Source organism: Fukomys damarensis, unplaced genomic scaffold (genome assembly GCF_012274545.1).
Source record: "Fukomys damarensis isolate Sample0158 unplaced genomic scaffold, DMR_v1.0_HiC HiC_scaffold_23, whole genome shotgun sequence".
Taxonomy (NCBI): Eukaryota; Metazoa; Chordata; class Mammalia; order Rodentia; family Bathyergidae; genus Fukomys; species Fukomys damarensis.
This window is the reverse complement of record NW_022900935.1, coordinates 27,983,513-27,999,160: the sequence shown is the minus strand read 5'-3', so window position 1 is coordinate 27,999,160 and position 15,648 is coordinate 27,983,513. Positions and strand designations below refer to the sequence as shown.

The following is a 15,648-nucleotide window of genomic DNA, read 5'->3' as shown; positions in this document are numbered from 1 at the left end:
TTTTAAAAATTAAAAAAAATAAAATGCAAACAAGGCCGAAACCTTAATAGCCAACGTATCAATATGAAAAATCAACTCTTGTTGTGGAAGATATAATTAATTTTATAATAATTATTTTCAGTGGGCAGACACATTTTATTCCTCTCTCCGCCTGTCTAGAAGCCTCTGTTGTGGAAGATATAATTAATTTTATAATAATTTTTTTCAGTGGGCAGACACATTTTATTCCTCTCTCCGCCTGTCCCTAGAAGCCTCCTAAAGGGGAGGGAGGGCAGGTGGTGGCTGGAGAACATGGGTCTGCTGCAGATCCCTGCCTCCTGGGGCCTGGCTGGGCAGTGAAGGCAGGTGCCACCAACTCAGTCTCTGTGATGGACTGGGATGCTTCCAGCCTGGCAGGTAAAGGACAGCAACCCCATCCATGTCAGATGCTGTGCATCTGGTGATACCCATATGACACCTCTCTCACCGGCCGGGAAGTAGAAAGTGACCCAGGCAGTGAAGGGCTTGCTGGGGGGCCAGTGAGGTGGGGGCAGTAGAAAAGTCTCACATGTACTCACACCAACACACACTCATGCGGGGACAATTAAAGGGTCTGCCAGCCCCCCGGCCCCTCAAAGTCAGACATGCTGGAGCTGCCACTCCGCCAAAGTCAATGAAGATGCTCTCAGAGTCCGAGTCCACCAGGGTCTCAGTGACAGTTCCAACCAGATAGATAAGCTTTTTAAAAGACAATTAAAATAATAGTCATGTACTATATACCTATTATATTAAGAAAAATATTTTAAAGCTATAACCATCTATGTGGCAAGACATTGTCTTTATTTCACACACTACTCATGAAAATGTAAAATGGAATGAATCTCCTGGAAAGCATTTTGGGGGTATGTATCAAGGATAACGAAAAGGTGCATACATTCTGACCCAGTAATTCTCCTCTTGAATACTCATTCTGGAGAAATAATCTAATCCAAACAAATGAAGAAATTGCACCCAAGCATACATTTATTTTAATATTATTTATAATACCAATAATAATTGCCTACACATCTTCTATTTAAGTAAACTATGTATTTCCACTAAATGGAACATTAGAAAGTCATTAAAAGAATGCATACAAAGGCTATATAATCGTTTTAGAAAACTGCTTATGACATAATGCAACCTAAAATTAAGGCAATACAGAAAGTACAGACATCATATTTATGCCATGATTACATCTTTTTAAAAAGTATGTAATATAATAATTGCCTACACATCTTCTATTTAAGTAAACTATGTATTTCCACTAAATGGAACATTAGGAAGTCATTAAAAGAATGCATACAAAGGCTATATAATCATTTTAGAAAACTGCTTATGACATAATGCAACCTAAAATTAAGGCAATACAGAAAGTACAGACATCATATTTATGCCATGATTACATCTTTTTAAAAAGTATGTAACTATTACCTACGTATTATAAGCAAATACTAAGAAAAGGACTAGAAAACACCATGGAAGAAATAGAAATAGCTGTTAGGCTATTGAGATGTATTTATTTTTATTTTACTTTGATGTCAGTAATATTATTTAATAATATTATATACTAAGGAAAGAGTACATTTAAGAGTGTAGTCTTCATAGTTGGAAGCTCAGTTTAAATCTTAACTCTGTCATTTACTGGCTATATTATTTAGGCAATTTACTTATCCTTCCTGAGCTTTGGTTTCCTCATTTCAAAGGTGAAGTTAAATATCTGCATTATGAGAAAGTTATAAAGGTAGAATATTTCAACATAAATTAAAATGTGTTGCATAGTAAATGTCCAGTGAAAGGATTTTACTCCTTAATAACTCTTCTATAAAAGATTTACTATTTTATGATGATATATAGATAGATACATAGATACATAGATAGATGATAGATAGATAGAGATACCATCAAATACTCTTCTATAAAAGATTTACTATTTTATGATGATATATAGATAGATACATAGATACATAGATACATAGATAGATGATAGATAGATAGAGATACCATCAAAGAAGTTAAAAGCAGATTAGGGAACAAAGATAAGGGTTGTTCAAGAAATGTTAATTCACTCCACTTTCCCAGTTTATTTCTATGAAAAGTACAGTAGTACTTAAGAATATTCTAGCTACATCATTAAGAAATCAGATATTGTTGTTCAATAGCAACAAATTAAAAAGATAAAAGGCAGAGGCATCCCTTCCACCCTTTAAAGAAGTTAAAAGCAGATTAGGGAACAAAGATAAGGGTTGTTCAAGAAATGTTAATTCACTCCATTTTCCCAGTTTATTTCTATGAAAAGTACAGTAGTACTTAAGAATATTCTAGCTACATCATTAAGAAATCAGATATTGTTGTTCAATAGCAACAAATTAAAAAGATAAAAGGCAGAGGCATCCCTTCCACCCTACACACACACACACACACACACACACACACACACACACACACACCTCAAATCAGACTTCAAGATGTGTCCCCAGAATTCCAAGAAAATAACATTTTGCTCTTTTTTGTGGTGAACACATTTGCTTTCCCCACATAACAAAAGGTATCATTTTGCTTTTAATTATGCGTTGTTATTATGCATTGCTTTTATTTGGCAAAGATGTTTGTTTCAGTGAAATTAATTTAGACAGTTCCCTTTTTCAAACAAGAATACCTTCTGTCCCAGGCCTACAAAGAACAATTAGATCTGGATTCTTTCCCCAAAATCAAGCTGGCAATTTCTTGTGGAAAGTCATGGTTGATCAGTATGGAGCGGAGCTTCCACGAGAGCCAGACAAATGCAGAAAATAGACTACTATGGCCTGGCACTTTAACTTCCTGGAGTATATATAACTCTGACATTGCACAGAGGCATTGCTCTAGCTAGGCAAGAACACAGATTAATGTTACCTCACTTTCAGTGCTGGAGTTTTATTCTAAATGTCACGATATTTTTCACAGAAATTCCACAGTTTCATGCAATTCAGCAAACATGACTGAGGGCCTGCTGAGTGCCAAGTACCAGGGTAGGAACCAGAGATACTGATCCAAATCCCTGAGTGTCTCTCCTGAGTTAGATGAATCATACAGATAATGGTGACACACTTCTATAACATCTGTGGCCAAGGGTGGTACTGGGTTCCAAAGGGGCCTTGCGGATGCACTGTGACCAACCAGGGAGAGCAGAGGTGGTTGTGAGGGAGTCAGAAGACATGAGATATTGTATCGGAAGAAAAGGGGGGAAAAGGCTTTCTAAGCATGGGATCTTGGAATTCAAAATAGAAACATTATCAGTTTATGTACAATTTGCCTGGAAGTATGAGTCAGGTGCTGGACTAACTGCTTCACTAGAAGGTGGGTTATTAAACCCTTTTAAAAATACTTCCCTGATGTGCTCAGTTATTTAGCCAGTGTGCAGTAGAGACAGACTCAGAGAAGGAAAATTATTGGCTTATATAGCAAAATTATTTGCCTATATGGCAAAACTGGAGCTACGACACATAGTTTCTGGCTTCCAAGTGGTTTTAAGCCATCATTTTGCTCAGTCCTTACCACAGTTGTATGTAGTTCCCATAAACTGCTTTGTACACTTGCTGAATCTGAAGGAGAATGGTCACAAAAAAAGACTATTGATTACTTATTTGAGTGTGGTAGAATCTTTTGCAGGAGTCCGAACTTCTGAACTCTTCCACCTAAGTGGTAATCTCGATACTCTCAAAAAGTCTAAAGATATTTTGAATCTTATGTTTTGATTTAAAAACACATAAGTTTTATGTTCTGCCCTACACTACGAGAAGTGAGATAGTTTATCCGACCAGTGTTTGCAGTCATTGTCTGGTCTTTCTACCCATGTCTAGACCCGTGGCTTCTTATTTGGTCCCAGTGTACATACTGCCCCTTCATTTCATCTGTCCCTGTGCTCCCTGCTCCTAACCAACTGCAGTATAGACCAAGGCAGGTCTACTGGCTCCAAACACAACCCTGCTTCTACATCACCGCATTAACTCGTTCAAGCCCTTTCACTTGATACCTCAATGTATCTTTCCTTTTATAAGGAACTGTGAGTTATAGCTCATACGTGAGGCATCTAATTTCTTCTATCTTCTTTTCTTTTCTTCCATACCTTCAATTGTATTTTGTTATTATTGTTGTTGTATTTCTTTTATTGTAAGCTCCTCCAAATTATTTTTATTCATATCTTATGCATTAGACAATCAAATATGTAAAGAAACAAACAGAATACAGTGCTTGAAGGAGGCACCGTGGAAGTCTTAAGAACTGAATATGAAGCATAAACAAACTCCTTAGCTCTCAGTGCTAGGAGGAAGCTAAGACCTAGCTAGGCTAGGTCTAGGTGGTGGGAATTCCAAAGGCTCATTCTGAGGAAGCAGAGTTGGATCCCACACTCAGAAATTCTAGCTCTAGACGAATGTGTTCCCCATTCTCCCTGTTGCCACTTATTTAGACTGATTCTCCCTTATTCTCTCTGCATCCTTTCTGTTATTCCCTGGAGGTTGATATGTACTTCTATATGCTAGTTTAAATAATATGACAGGCTCAGAGGTTATAGAATCAGGATTCACACCTTTATCTGTTCAATTTTGAGTTTGGTATTCTTCAAAATGTTTTCTAAACTTCAGTCAGAGGGGCGTCAGAAAAAAAAAAAACTCCAAGTTTGATATTCCCTGAAAGAGTCTACAGATTCAGAAGCCTTTATCTCCATCAGTAAGCTATGGCTGCTGGGCTTTTCAAACTGCTTCTGTGACAAAACCAAGTGGTATTCTATAGGCATCTTGTTAGTTAATGCCACCTTCCCTGAAAAGAAAAAGATTAGAAACAAAATCACAGTGGTAAGATCAAACACATTATGTCAATAAATATATGTAATGTATACTTTTCTACTTCAAAATACTCAGCCTTGGACAAAATGTAGTACACTACTACACAAGATTAAAATGTACTACATTTGTTTTATAAATATAATAGTTATAAATACAATCTTATCAAGTGTACGTAGTAAGAAAGATGATGGGAAAAGGTACCAAAATATGAATGATTGTTACCTTGTAGTGGTAGGATTTCATTTTTGTGTTTACTCTGAATTTCCTGGAAATTTAAGAAATGGTAAAAATAAGTATGCATTATTTTCCTAGTTCCAAAAGTTTTAAAGATATATTCTTGATTTAGGACAACTATAGCTTTTGTTGAAAATAATTGAACTCATGACAGTTTCAAAATTCCAGGATAAGGTTTTTAATTAGTTCTGCTTTCAGTATTTCCACCCTTGGGACAGTCAGTGGTGAACAGAGGTGGGGTGACATTGTGCTAACAGGAAAGCATCTGCTGAATCCATGGGGGAATTATGGACTGCTCCTGGGGCAAGGATACGAGTAGATAAGCCCTAAGAATCCACTGTGAATGCTCTGGCAATCTCTGTGTAGTCCTAACTTCAAACTTGCTCCTTTTGGCCTTGGGAACTCCAATTTCTGAGACCTTTATATAATTATGCTCAGCATTCATCACACAGAAATGAGTGTGTTCTGAATGTCCACTGGCAGCACTTTCACCAGAGAATCCTAGCTATAAGGCTCCTGCACAGCTGGGTGTCCACATGCACACTCCAAATTAACCCAACGTGACATACCCATATTCTTCCAGAAGGCCATGGGATACCCCACAGGCACACTTGGACTCATTTTCCTGTATTTAGGTATGAAATTCCTTAGCCTGAGGAGGGATCTTTTCTCCCCAACCCGAACATGGACAAGTATACACACACACACACACACACACACACACACACATGACCACACATGACCACACATGTAAAGACTGCCTTTTTTATTCCATAGATAGTGGTTCAGCAGCTAGCAAGTCCTGTCTGTCTACCAAAATTCCCACCAGCTTTGTTTTATTTCCTCCAACTAATATTACATACCCTAACTTCCAGTCAATCTATCACTTCCATATAAAATCCTCAGGTTTCTCTCGCTCACTTGGTAACTAATTATTATAATTTGGTAATCTTTATATCCAACATGCCTCTATCTATCTATCTATCTATCTATATATGATTGTACATTATTGGCCAAATTCCATATATAATGTGCCCTGTGTTTATAAATGCTGTACAGATTCCCAGTGGCAATCTCAAAAAAGAAAAATGGTGCTACTCTACTTGGTAGATTTAGTAATGAAAATTTTTACTTTCACTCATTCATTTTATTTTTGAAAGATTTTGAAGGAATTATTTGACATCTAATTTCTTATCTAGAAATTGTTGCAGAGTCATTCTGTAACATATAATTTTGTTTTCATTTGCATATAGAACACGCAAGTTTTGCAATTTCAACTAGTGTTGCAGTTAAACCAGTAGCCTGCACTTACTGCTTTTGCCACTAGGTGGTGCACACATATGTTAGCGAACCGTGGATTAAAGGAACTTGTCTTCCAGGTTAGATTTCATTTTGCACCACCTGGGTGATACAGACAGAAGGAAGGACAGGATGGTGATCCCGTTACTGCTTTTGCCACTAGGTGGTGCACACATATGTTAGCGAACCGTGGATTAAAGGAACTTGTCTCCCAGGTTAGATTTCATTTTGCACCACCTGGGTGATAACAGACAGAAGGAAGGACAGGATGGTGATCCCGGGGGGAGAAGCAAGGAACAGAAGCTCTCTCATAGAAGATAAATAGACTGTTCCTGGTTGACGAAATGACAGGAGAAAAAAACATAAAGACAAGAAAGGCCTAAATATGGTAGAGGAAAAGTCTTGAAAGGGGAGGCATACTTGTTTTCCATAATTATTTACTGCTTAGCAAGGTCATTGCAAGGGAATAGCAGAACAGTTCAATCATTTGAAATAGATGACATCAAACATTCCTTCCAAGCCATTCTTCTGGGGACTGGAGGATTAGAGATGAAATGACATAGTCCTGTCCTCAAGTAAGGAGTAGTGGGAAAGGCAGACAGGAAAATACATAATTAAAACAGAGAATGATGCCAAAGATAAGTTTATGAGGTACATTGGAAAAACAAAGTGTGAAATATTCTTTCTACTCTAGGAAGGGAAGAAAAAGGAGTTTGATTTGGGAGTTTGTATACAGAGAATAGGACTTTGTAGACGTCTTGAAAGGTCTTGAGGAGTGATCTCCGCTAATATGGCAGACAAAGAACAACATAAGCAAAGCCTCAGTGAAGCTCAGCAAATATTTACTGAGCACTACTATATGCCTTGGGCAGATGTAACTAAAAATGGATTATAAGTGGTCCAGGCCCTTAAGATGCTTCTCGTCATGTGAGGACTTGCACATGCATGGGAACAGAGAATCTCAACATGATTATGTAGCCTAAAATGTGGGTGTTTTTAAATTCTAACTCTTCCAGCCCACAGTGCTGTCTTCAGGAGTTCTCAGGGAACTCTTTACATTAGAAGAGGGAATCCACAAGCATAATACCTGATTGCATTTGACCATTAGAGTCTCCTACAGTATTTCAGCCTGCTTTACTCATTTTAGATTCGTGAAGATTGAGGCCAGAGACAGTAAGTGTACAATGCCACACAGCAGAGCCAGGACACATGCCCAGGTGTGATGTGTGTGCTGACAGGTTTACTTCCCATTTTTCTTTACTGGAAACTGGGAGCAAAGTTACCATTTAGCAACAATTCTTAATTAGGAATTAGATGTGTTTCAGAAAAATAGACCTCTTTCACCAACTATGAATCATCACAAAGTTAACCTTTTGGAAATACAAGGACACAATGGATTCTCCTCTCATGTATGAAGAAAATGGCAAGCTTCACAGGTTGGTTTTGGCAAAGGCAACTTGAGCCCATTTCCCACTGATCTGGTTTCATGTTTGGGAAGGGAGATCATCTGACTCAGAATTCCTTCTAGCCAGCACATGTGAATGTGTATTTTATTTCAATATGATAATCAGTGCTCATTATGTAGGTCAGTGACAGTTGCATAGCTTACCTGAAAAAGTTGAAATAATGAGTTGAGAATGAGCAGGAAAGGAGGGATGTGTGGCTGAGCAGGCTGTGAAAGGACATAGAGCGGAGAAGGCCTATGAGAAGTCATAGAAGCAATGGGCATAGTAGAGAGATATTAAAGAGATTTTGACTAGGACAGATCACAGTTAAATAACAAATGAGAAAGGCTTGGTCTCAAATACAGAGATTTGAGGCCAGGTCCTATGAGAAAAAGAGAAAGGAACTTGGAATATATAGCCTGGAGAGATAAAGGTATAGATCTTCTTTAGACCTCCAAACTATTGTCAGGGGCAGGGAAGCTAGACCCAGGGAGGTTATCAGGACACAGCACTTCTCTCTATTCAAAGTAGAGCCAGTAAGAAACTGTGATTTCCTATCAGGTAAAGAGGTGAAACAGAAACAGTTCATACAACTGGTGGGGACATGGGACATTGCAGAATGGATTCCTGCCCTGGTGGCCAGAGTCAATGACTTCTGAGCTCTGAGTGTCCATAATTCTATGAAGATGGAAGATGTACCTTGCAAGAACAGGATCAGATGTTCCACGATAATAACAATAACAGCATCGATCCTAAACAGATATTTTTACTAGGAATCTATTAAGTACAAGGCATCATGGTAAATGATTTATACTCATTGTCATATTTTGAACTTTAGAATCAGGATCAGTGTTGATTGAATTATAATTCTGATCCTGACATTTAATGAAAATGTGGTCTTGGGTAAATAATTCCTTCTCTCTGAATGCCATGTTATTACTTTTTACAATACTCACCCTGTAAGATTACCAAGAATACAAAAAGAAACGATACATCCAAGTATGTAGCATTGTGCCTAGCTTTTAGTATGTACTCAAAACGTATTGCTGCACTCCCCTTTTTGCTTAACCCAAAGTTTAGGAAACCATTCTTGGAGAGAGGCAAGATAAAGGAGAGAACGCAGGTGAAGCAATATGTGGCAAGTCATCCAGTGAACAAAATGCCAGCTGGTCAGAAACACATGCAATTTAAAGCCTCCACAGTGGTTTCCAAAGTAGAATTTGGACACACTGAAGAAAATAAAACACATAATGTCAGTACTATTTGTGGAAAATCACATTTAGGAAAGAGAACAAAGCCAATAGAAGATGGGGGCTTGTAATCTTTTTTTTTTTTTTTGGTTCAAGGGATTTTTTTTTTTTTTGTTTTTTTTTTTTTTTTTTTTTTTTTTTTTTTTGGTACCAGGGATTGAACTCGGATCCTGGCGCTTGCAAGGCAGAAAGCAGGCCACCAAACCACTGAGCTAAATCCCCGGCCCAGGGTTTTGTAATCTTTAAAGGAGCTGCTCACTGCTACCCAACAGTACCCTCTTATACCCACTTCTCTGAAATTAGTTTCCATGGCATTCAGTGAGGCACAGTACTTTCGCATAGGTATGCTATGAAAAGGGACAGGCCTTCTGAGATACTGACCATCTCACTCCTTGACGTAACCAAGACCACTTTTCTAAAAACACAAGCAGCCTTATCTATGTAGCTTAGTGTGCTTGGCAAATATTTTGCAAGAATGTTGTGTGGTACAAAAAGATAAGGATTCTGGGAAGGAACAATTGTATCATCAGTAATTGAAACTGTCATAGCATTATTGAGCAGGCTTAAGAAATAAACCAGCTCAGATGTATCTTGGTTAGAAGGGAATTACTGAAGGGTGACAGTAACATGGGTACTGGACAAATGAGGGTTGCCAGTATATCACATGCTCAACCAATGCAATTGGTTGCATTCAAAAAATTCCAAGGTCATCTGGTATAGAGGGAGAGGAAGAAGCCTACAGTTAAGCAACTGGAAAGGGGCTTTCTCTGTGGCCCTAGATAAGCCACATCTCTCTTAGGGCTTGATTTTTCTTATTTTCAGTGTAGGTTTGACTGGATGCCCTCTAAGGTCCTCTTAGCTGTGAGCATCTATACTTCCAAGGACAAGAAAAAGGACATCTATGCTCTCTCTCTCCTTTTTTCTAGGATACAAAGCCTCTCTGTATAGTTGTGAATGAGCGCCATGTTCTATAAAATTTACCCTGCTCTGATTTTGCATGTCTGCCCTAATCTACTAAGCACAAGTTTGGCTCTGCCTGAAATCAGTGCTCTTACAATGTGTTTTGTTTTTCAGCAACAGCGGCAGCTTGACCTCCTGACAATCACCAGCCCTGGTGAGTAGGGTGTTCTGCTTTTACCCTTCTGTTTTCTGAGTGATGCCTTCTTGCCTATCCAAATGCAATCTTAGATCTCTTTCTTTGCCCTTCAAAATGAAGAGTGGAATTTTTGCACCATGAATGACCCTTCACCCTGCCCTCTGCCCCTCTTAACTCTGCTGATGGTGGAGCTGATACTCTGGATTTTGCTGTAAGTTCTTCCCAAATCATCTACTGGACTCAAATGTGAAGGAAGTGTCTTGCTGTCCTGTGGAACAAGCTTTAAAATCACAGACAATGGGGAAGCTGCGTGGAAACCACATGAAGGGAGGATGGTTCATGCAGTAGGTCCAGTCTGAAAAAGTGTCCAGTGGCTATACTGAGGGTCAAAATAGCTTTCATCTCTCACCTGTAGGGAAAGGTTTGGGCCCTCAAAAAATCTGGCCATGGGATTAAGCCCTGAACATGTATAGTTTTATCGGAGAAGTATTTTATTGCAGTTTTGTAACTTGAGTCAAAATGGGATAATAGATAGTAATTCTCTCTAGGACCAAGGGGATGATGATGTCAGCGGGGGTAGTTAGCATTTGCAAGTCATGTGGTGGTTCATCCTCATCCATGGGTGATATTCAAAATATTTAACCATCCTGGTGATCACCTGCTGTGATAGAATTAACACTCTGGCTACTGGACATTATGGAGATAAGGCCCTGATGGAGGAGCCAGTGTGGCAGAGTGGTCATATGGAAGGTAAGGTTCCAGAGGAGAAAATGGGCTTGCAGAATGGCTAATTACTAATAAATATTAAAATGTTTCAATATCCTAGTAACTAGTTTGGCTGAACTGTGTTAGTCCTGCCTTCCATAAAGGCTTCCATGCTATTATCCAGGGACTTCTGTTTGGCTCACTTTTAAAGAGGTGAAGAAATTGCTCTCTTCAGGAGCTATCCTAGTATAAAGGTTAGTTCCTCTGGGTTGTGTAACTGAAGTATAGGACAGAGACTACGATCCATTTAGTTCAACTGGTCTTACTATATTTCGATCTGAGAGCTCTTTAAACTTGAGACTGAAAAATAAATATTGAAATTGTTTGAACAGTATCTACTCTATGCCATACAATGATCTCTGTTTGATGTCTATGTGATTAATGTTTATGGAAACTGCAGATCGCGAGCTGACATAATGGAGTGCCTCACTCCTGTGACCTCCCATTTCTTTCTACCATTTCAATCTTATGCTTGAGGAGCTATGCTTTTGTGACTTAAGAAATCCTTCCCAACTTTGATAAAATACTCGCCCATATAATACTTTTAAAATTTGTCAAGTTTTGTATCATATGTAGGTCTCTGTGTTGTATCGTTTAGGGCCAATCTTCATGTCTAGAGATTTAATTATTTTAATTACTATGGATAACCAGTTGTCTCAGCACTGTCCAATGATTAGTCCATCAGCAATTACATTTCTGTGACATCAATTTTCCTATATACATAATGGGTTTCTGAGCTCTTTTTACATTTTTATTGGCCTATTATTATGTTCTTCATCAACTCCACACCATTTTATTTATAATAAATCCAAATTTTAATTGTATTTATAATGGAGATGAAGATACCATATCTGTCCTCCTGAAAATGGGAATTACATATTTTAAAATATATTTCTTAAATACAACATAATGGTCTCTAAATTATGACAAGTGAATTTAATCTATTATGATTATAGTAACTGATATTTTTCAGGGGGTTTCTACCACCATATTTATACTTTCTGTTTATTATGCATTTTCTTTTCCCTGCCGTTTTTTAGTGTTACAAATTACCTGCTTTTTCTTCACCCTCTGTAGATTTGTATGCCATAGATTTTATATCTAATCTTAACCCTTTAAATTTATGCTTAATATTACCTTTTCTTAAAAAATATACAATTATACAGAACTTTTATCAGTCAGCCAAAGAACAGCCTTAACACATTTTCATCACTTATTGAACTCTTCCCTGTCACCACTTATTCTTCGATAGACTTTTAAATTCAGCTTTTTGCAAAAAGAGAAAAACAACACTACATTATCACAATTATTAGCAAATGGGCTTTTCCCACACAGCATAGGACTTTGTGTTCTCTTTCTTATTGTATTCCAAGCTGTCCTAGCAGTGTGCACCCTTTAGTGTCTAGCTTAATGAAGTCTAACCTGCATATGTTCTTATATTGGCTTCTCTCTGGAACGATTTGGCTAATTCTAACTTCAGGGGAGCTTTCTTTTGCACTGTAAGGATTTTGTTCACTGTTCATATTCATAGTAGCTGATGAGAAGTCTGACATTTTATAAATTGTTTTAGGGAAACTATTTTTCTTGGGTAGGTTTCAAGATTTCTTTTTAATCTTAGAGGTTTTCCTTTTACATGTTCAAAGTATGAATTTATTTTTTTTATCCTATTTTGTACTCTGAGTATGCTTTTAACTGAAAATAATCTGTGTCTTTATTTAGTGATGGAAATTTTTGGCAAATTATCTCTTCAAATATCCACCACTGCCTCTACCATGCTCCTTTGGTTCTCTTAAAAATTCCTATTAGAGAAAGGCTGAATCCCCTCAAGTGGCTTTCCATTTTTGTCATTTGTGTCTTACTACACTGATTCTGAGTTTCTCACAAGTAACTTACATATATAAATTCACTTTTCAACCATGTCTTTTCTAGATTTTTTCTTTTTCAATACCTCAATAATGATACTTTTCATTTCCAAGATTTCTAATTTTGTTCATATCCACCTGTTCTTATTTTATTTCTGCCTATTCTGTTTCATAATTTCTAGTTCTGTTTTAATGTCTTCATTTGTTTCTTTGAACATCCTCAATGTGCTTATTTTTAAATCTTTGTTCCATAAAATAAGTTTCATCTGGAGAGAATTCAAGTTCCAATTGTTGATTTTGCGAAGTATCATTTTTAGCTTTCAATTTCTTCATGTGTTTTGAAGTTTTATTTGTAGCATAACTCTGAGAAAGAATTTTTCTGATTTTCTTTCTCTTCACCCCTTCTTTTAAACTCCTACTTTGTTCAAATATCCCTTTGTGATGTTTCTTGCAGTTGTACCTACCTGATGAATCTTGAGAATATAACAGATCCAAAGACAAAAACTTCAGGATGACTTAACATTGCTTCCGGCTCCCAGATTTATAGTCCTCATCTTCCTGGCCTACAATACACAAGTGCTGTCTCCTGAAAGTTATGCAACAACCTTTTTCTACATTCTTTCTGTGGCAGGGATCCCAACCCAATGGCTTTGCTCCAAACAGAAACTTGTCTCTGATTTTCTTCTCCTCAAGTACACCTTTGATCTCCTTTCTTGTATAGAAGGCAAACATCCCACTTCTACTGCTGGCTTCTACATCTAGATCTCAACAATTCAGTAGCCTCACAACCAGTCACTCTTTTGTATCGTTGACCACTTCTGCATTGTGGCAATATGCCTCTCACAATGGAGCCTGACTATATATTTCCATCTCCTTTCCATGTATTATCAAAAATTAATAGTAGAGAAGAATAAGTGGATCTGTTGAAGCATAAACTTATTTTGCCAATTGACCCAGAAGCCCAACTATAGTTTCTTCTTTAGAAAGTTTATTCACCTGTAACCCTTAACCGCCTCAACAGAGGAGAGGCATAGTAAGGAAGTATTCTTTTCTTGTCCATGTAGAACTTTTACCATTGGACTGAGGAAGGAGACAGTTTTTTTTTGCATGTGCACACACAGATTATATAGATAATTTTTAAATGAAGTTAGAATGATATATGAGCTATTTTTATTTAAATACAGTATGAACACCTGCCAATGTTATCAATATTTTCTGAGAGAATTTTATATAGCTGAAAAGCATCCTATTGTACTTTTTAAATCCCCTATTGTTCTAGATTGTCTCCAATTATTTATATGTAATACCACAACAGATATTTTTGCATAAAGATTGTTGTGTGTGCCTCTAATGGTTTCTTCAGGAAAAAAATTCTAGAAATAGAATTACTGAAGTAAAAGTATGTATCGCTCAATGGGAATGACACTAAAGTAACAACAAAATCAAAATTACAGAAGCTTAAAACAAAGGTACATGTTCTGCAATGACTGAGGTCAGCTCTGCTCTACACTGTCTTTACTTTGATGCCCAAGCTGGCCAACCATCCCCTATTTGGAACATTGCCAGGTGTCTTAATCTGGGCTCCTGAAGACTTTACTGCAGGTAGTGTATTTGGGAGGTGATCCCAGAGACATTGGTAAGAAAGTAGGGAAGAGAGACAGGAAAAGGAAAAAGCCAGTAAAGATTCATTATCAAACAAAAGGGCACACAGAGGCCTCTGCTATCACAGAGAGTAGTTCTGCTTAATCCCACTGAAGAACCCTGGAAGTCAGTGTAGAAAATAAGCCTCAAAGTTGGCCTTTTGACTGCCAAAGGAATAGAGGTGAGGGTAGAGATGTTAATTTTCTGACCTCTCCAGTTTGCTCCATGTATGGATGTGGTAAATTATAATGGTTAGAGGAAGCCCTCAGGATGGATTTGCAGGAATTAACAATTGGAAGTTATTTAACATGTGCAGAAATCATAGGTGCCAGTGGACTGGATGGGATTACCAGGAGGCACTGATAGCACTTGCCGTGTTGATCAGCATGGTGGGGAAAAGGAAAAAATGATGAGCATGCATCTGCTCTTAAAAACTCTTAGAAGGGCCCAGGGACTTAGCTCAGTGCTTCTGCCACCTGCCTCGCAAGCACAAGGTCCCAAGTTCAATCCCAGGTACCCCACTAAAAAACCAAGTACTGGCTTCTGTCCAGATTTTCTTGATCAAAGCATGCTGCATGCCCCCCCCCCGATTCAATAGAAAAGTATTTTTTCACATGGAAGGGACACTGCAGGGAATACAACTAGAATATTAGGGAATGACCAATGTACTTTTATCACACATCTAGGAAGATCTGAATGCATTACCATGAAATTAAAAGTGATGGTCATAACTATTTTTAAAATAAATCTTTTGGGCGATGGTTGCAGTGATTTAAAAAAATGTTATTGATATTACATGCTAGTGTTACATGATGATAGAGTTTGTTTTGGAAATGAAGTGCATGTATTTAACATACCTAATCAATTTCAGCCCCATTTCCCCCTTCCTCTTGTCTCCTCACTCCCATTTACCCTCTTCTGTGTCTCTAGAAGTGTATGTTCTAGTTTCCTGTCCAATCTCCTTTATTTTAATTGTTTATTTATTTATGCACTTTTAATCTTCTCATATCAGAGAAATCGTGCAATAATATTCAAGTTTCTGATTCTGGCTCATTTCACTAAACATAATGGCGTCTAGTTCCATGCATTTTCCTTCAAATGACATGATTTTATTCTTCTTTATGGCTAACAGTATTCCATTTTGTACTTATGCCACAGTTTCTTATCCATTCATCTGTTGGTAGGCATCTATGCTGTTTCACACAGCTAGGC

The 15,648-nt window shown here is 37.6% G+C and overlaps 1 protein-coding gene across 4 annotated transcripts in view; it reads left to right on the top strand.

Moving 5' to 3' along the window:
- The window catches only part of Agbl4 (ATP/GTP binding protein like 4), a 1,213,327-nt gene that overhangs the window by 867,999 nt on the left and 329,680 nt on the right, over nt 1-15,648 (top strand). For all 4 annotated transcript variants that reach the window (XM_010610280.3, XM_033767837.1, XM_033767835.1 and 1 more), the window contains one exon: nt 10,147-10,186. In XM_010610280.3, coding sequence (XP_010608582.1) covers nt 10,147-10,186 — 40 coding nt within the window. The remainder of the gene's footprint in view (nt 1-10,146; nt 10,187-15,648) is intronic.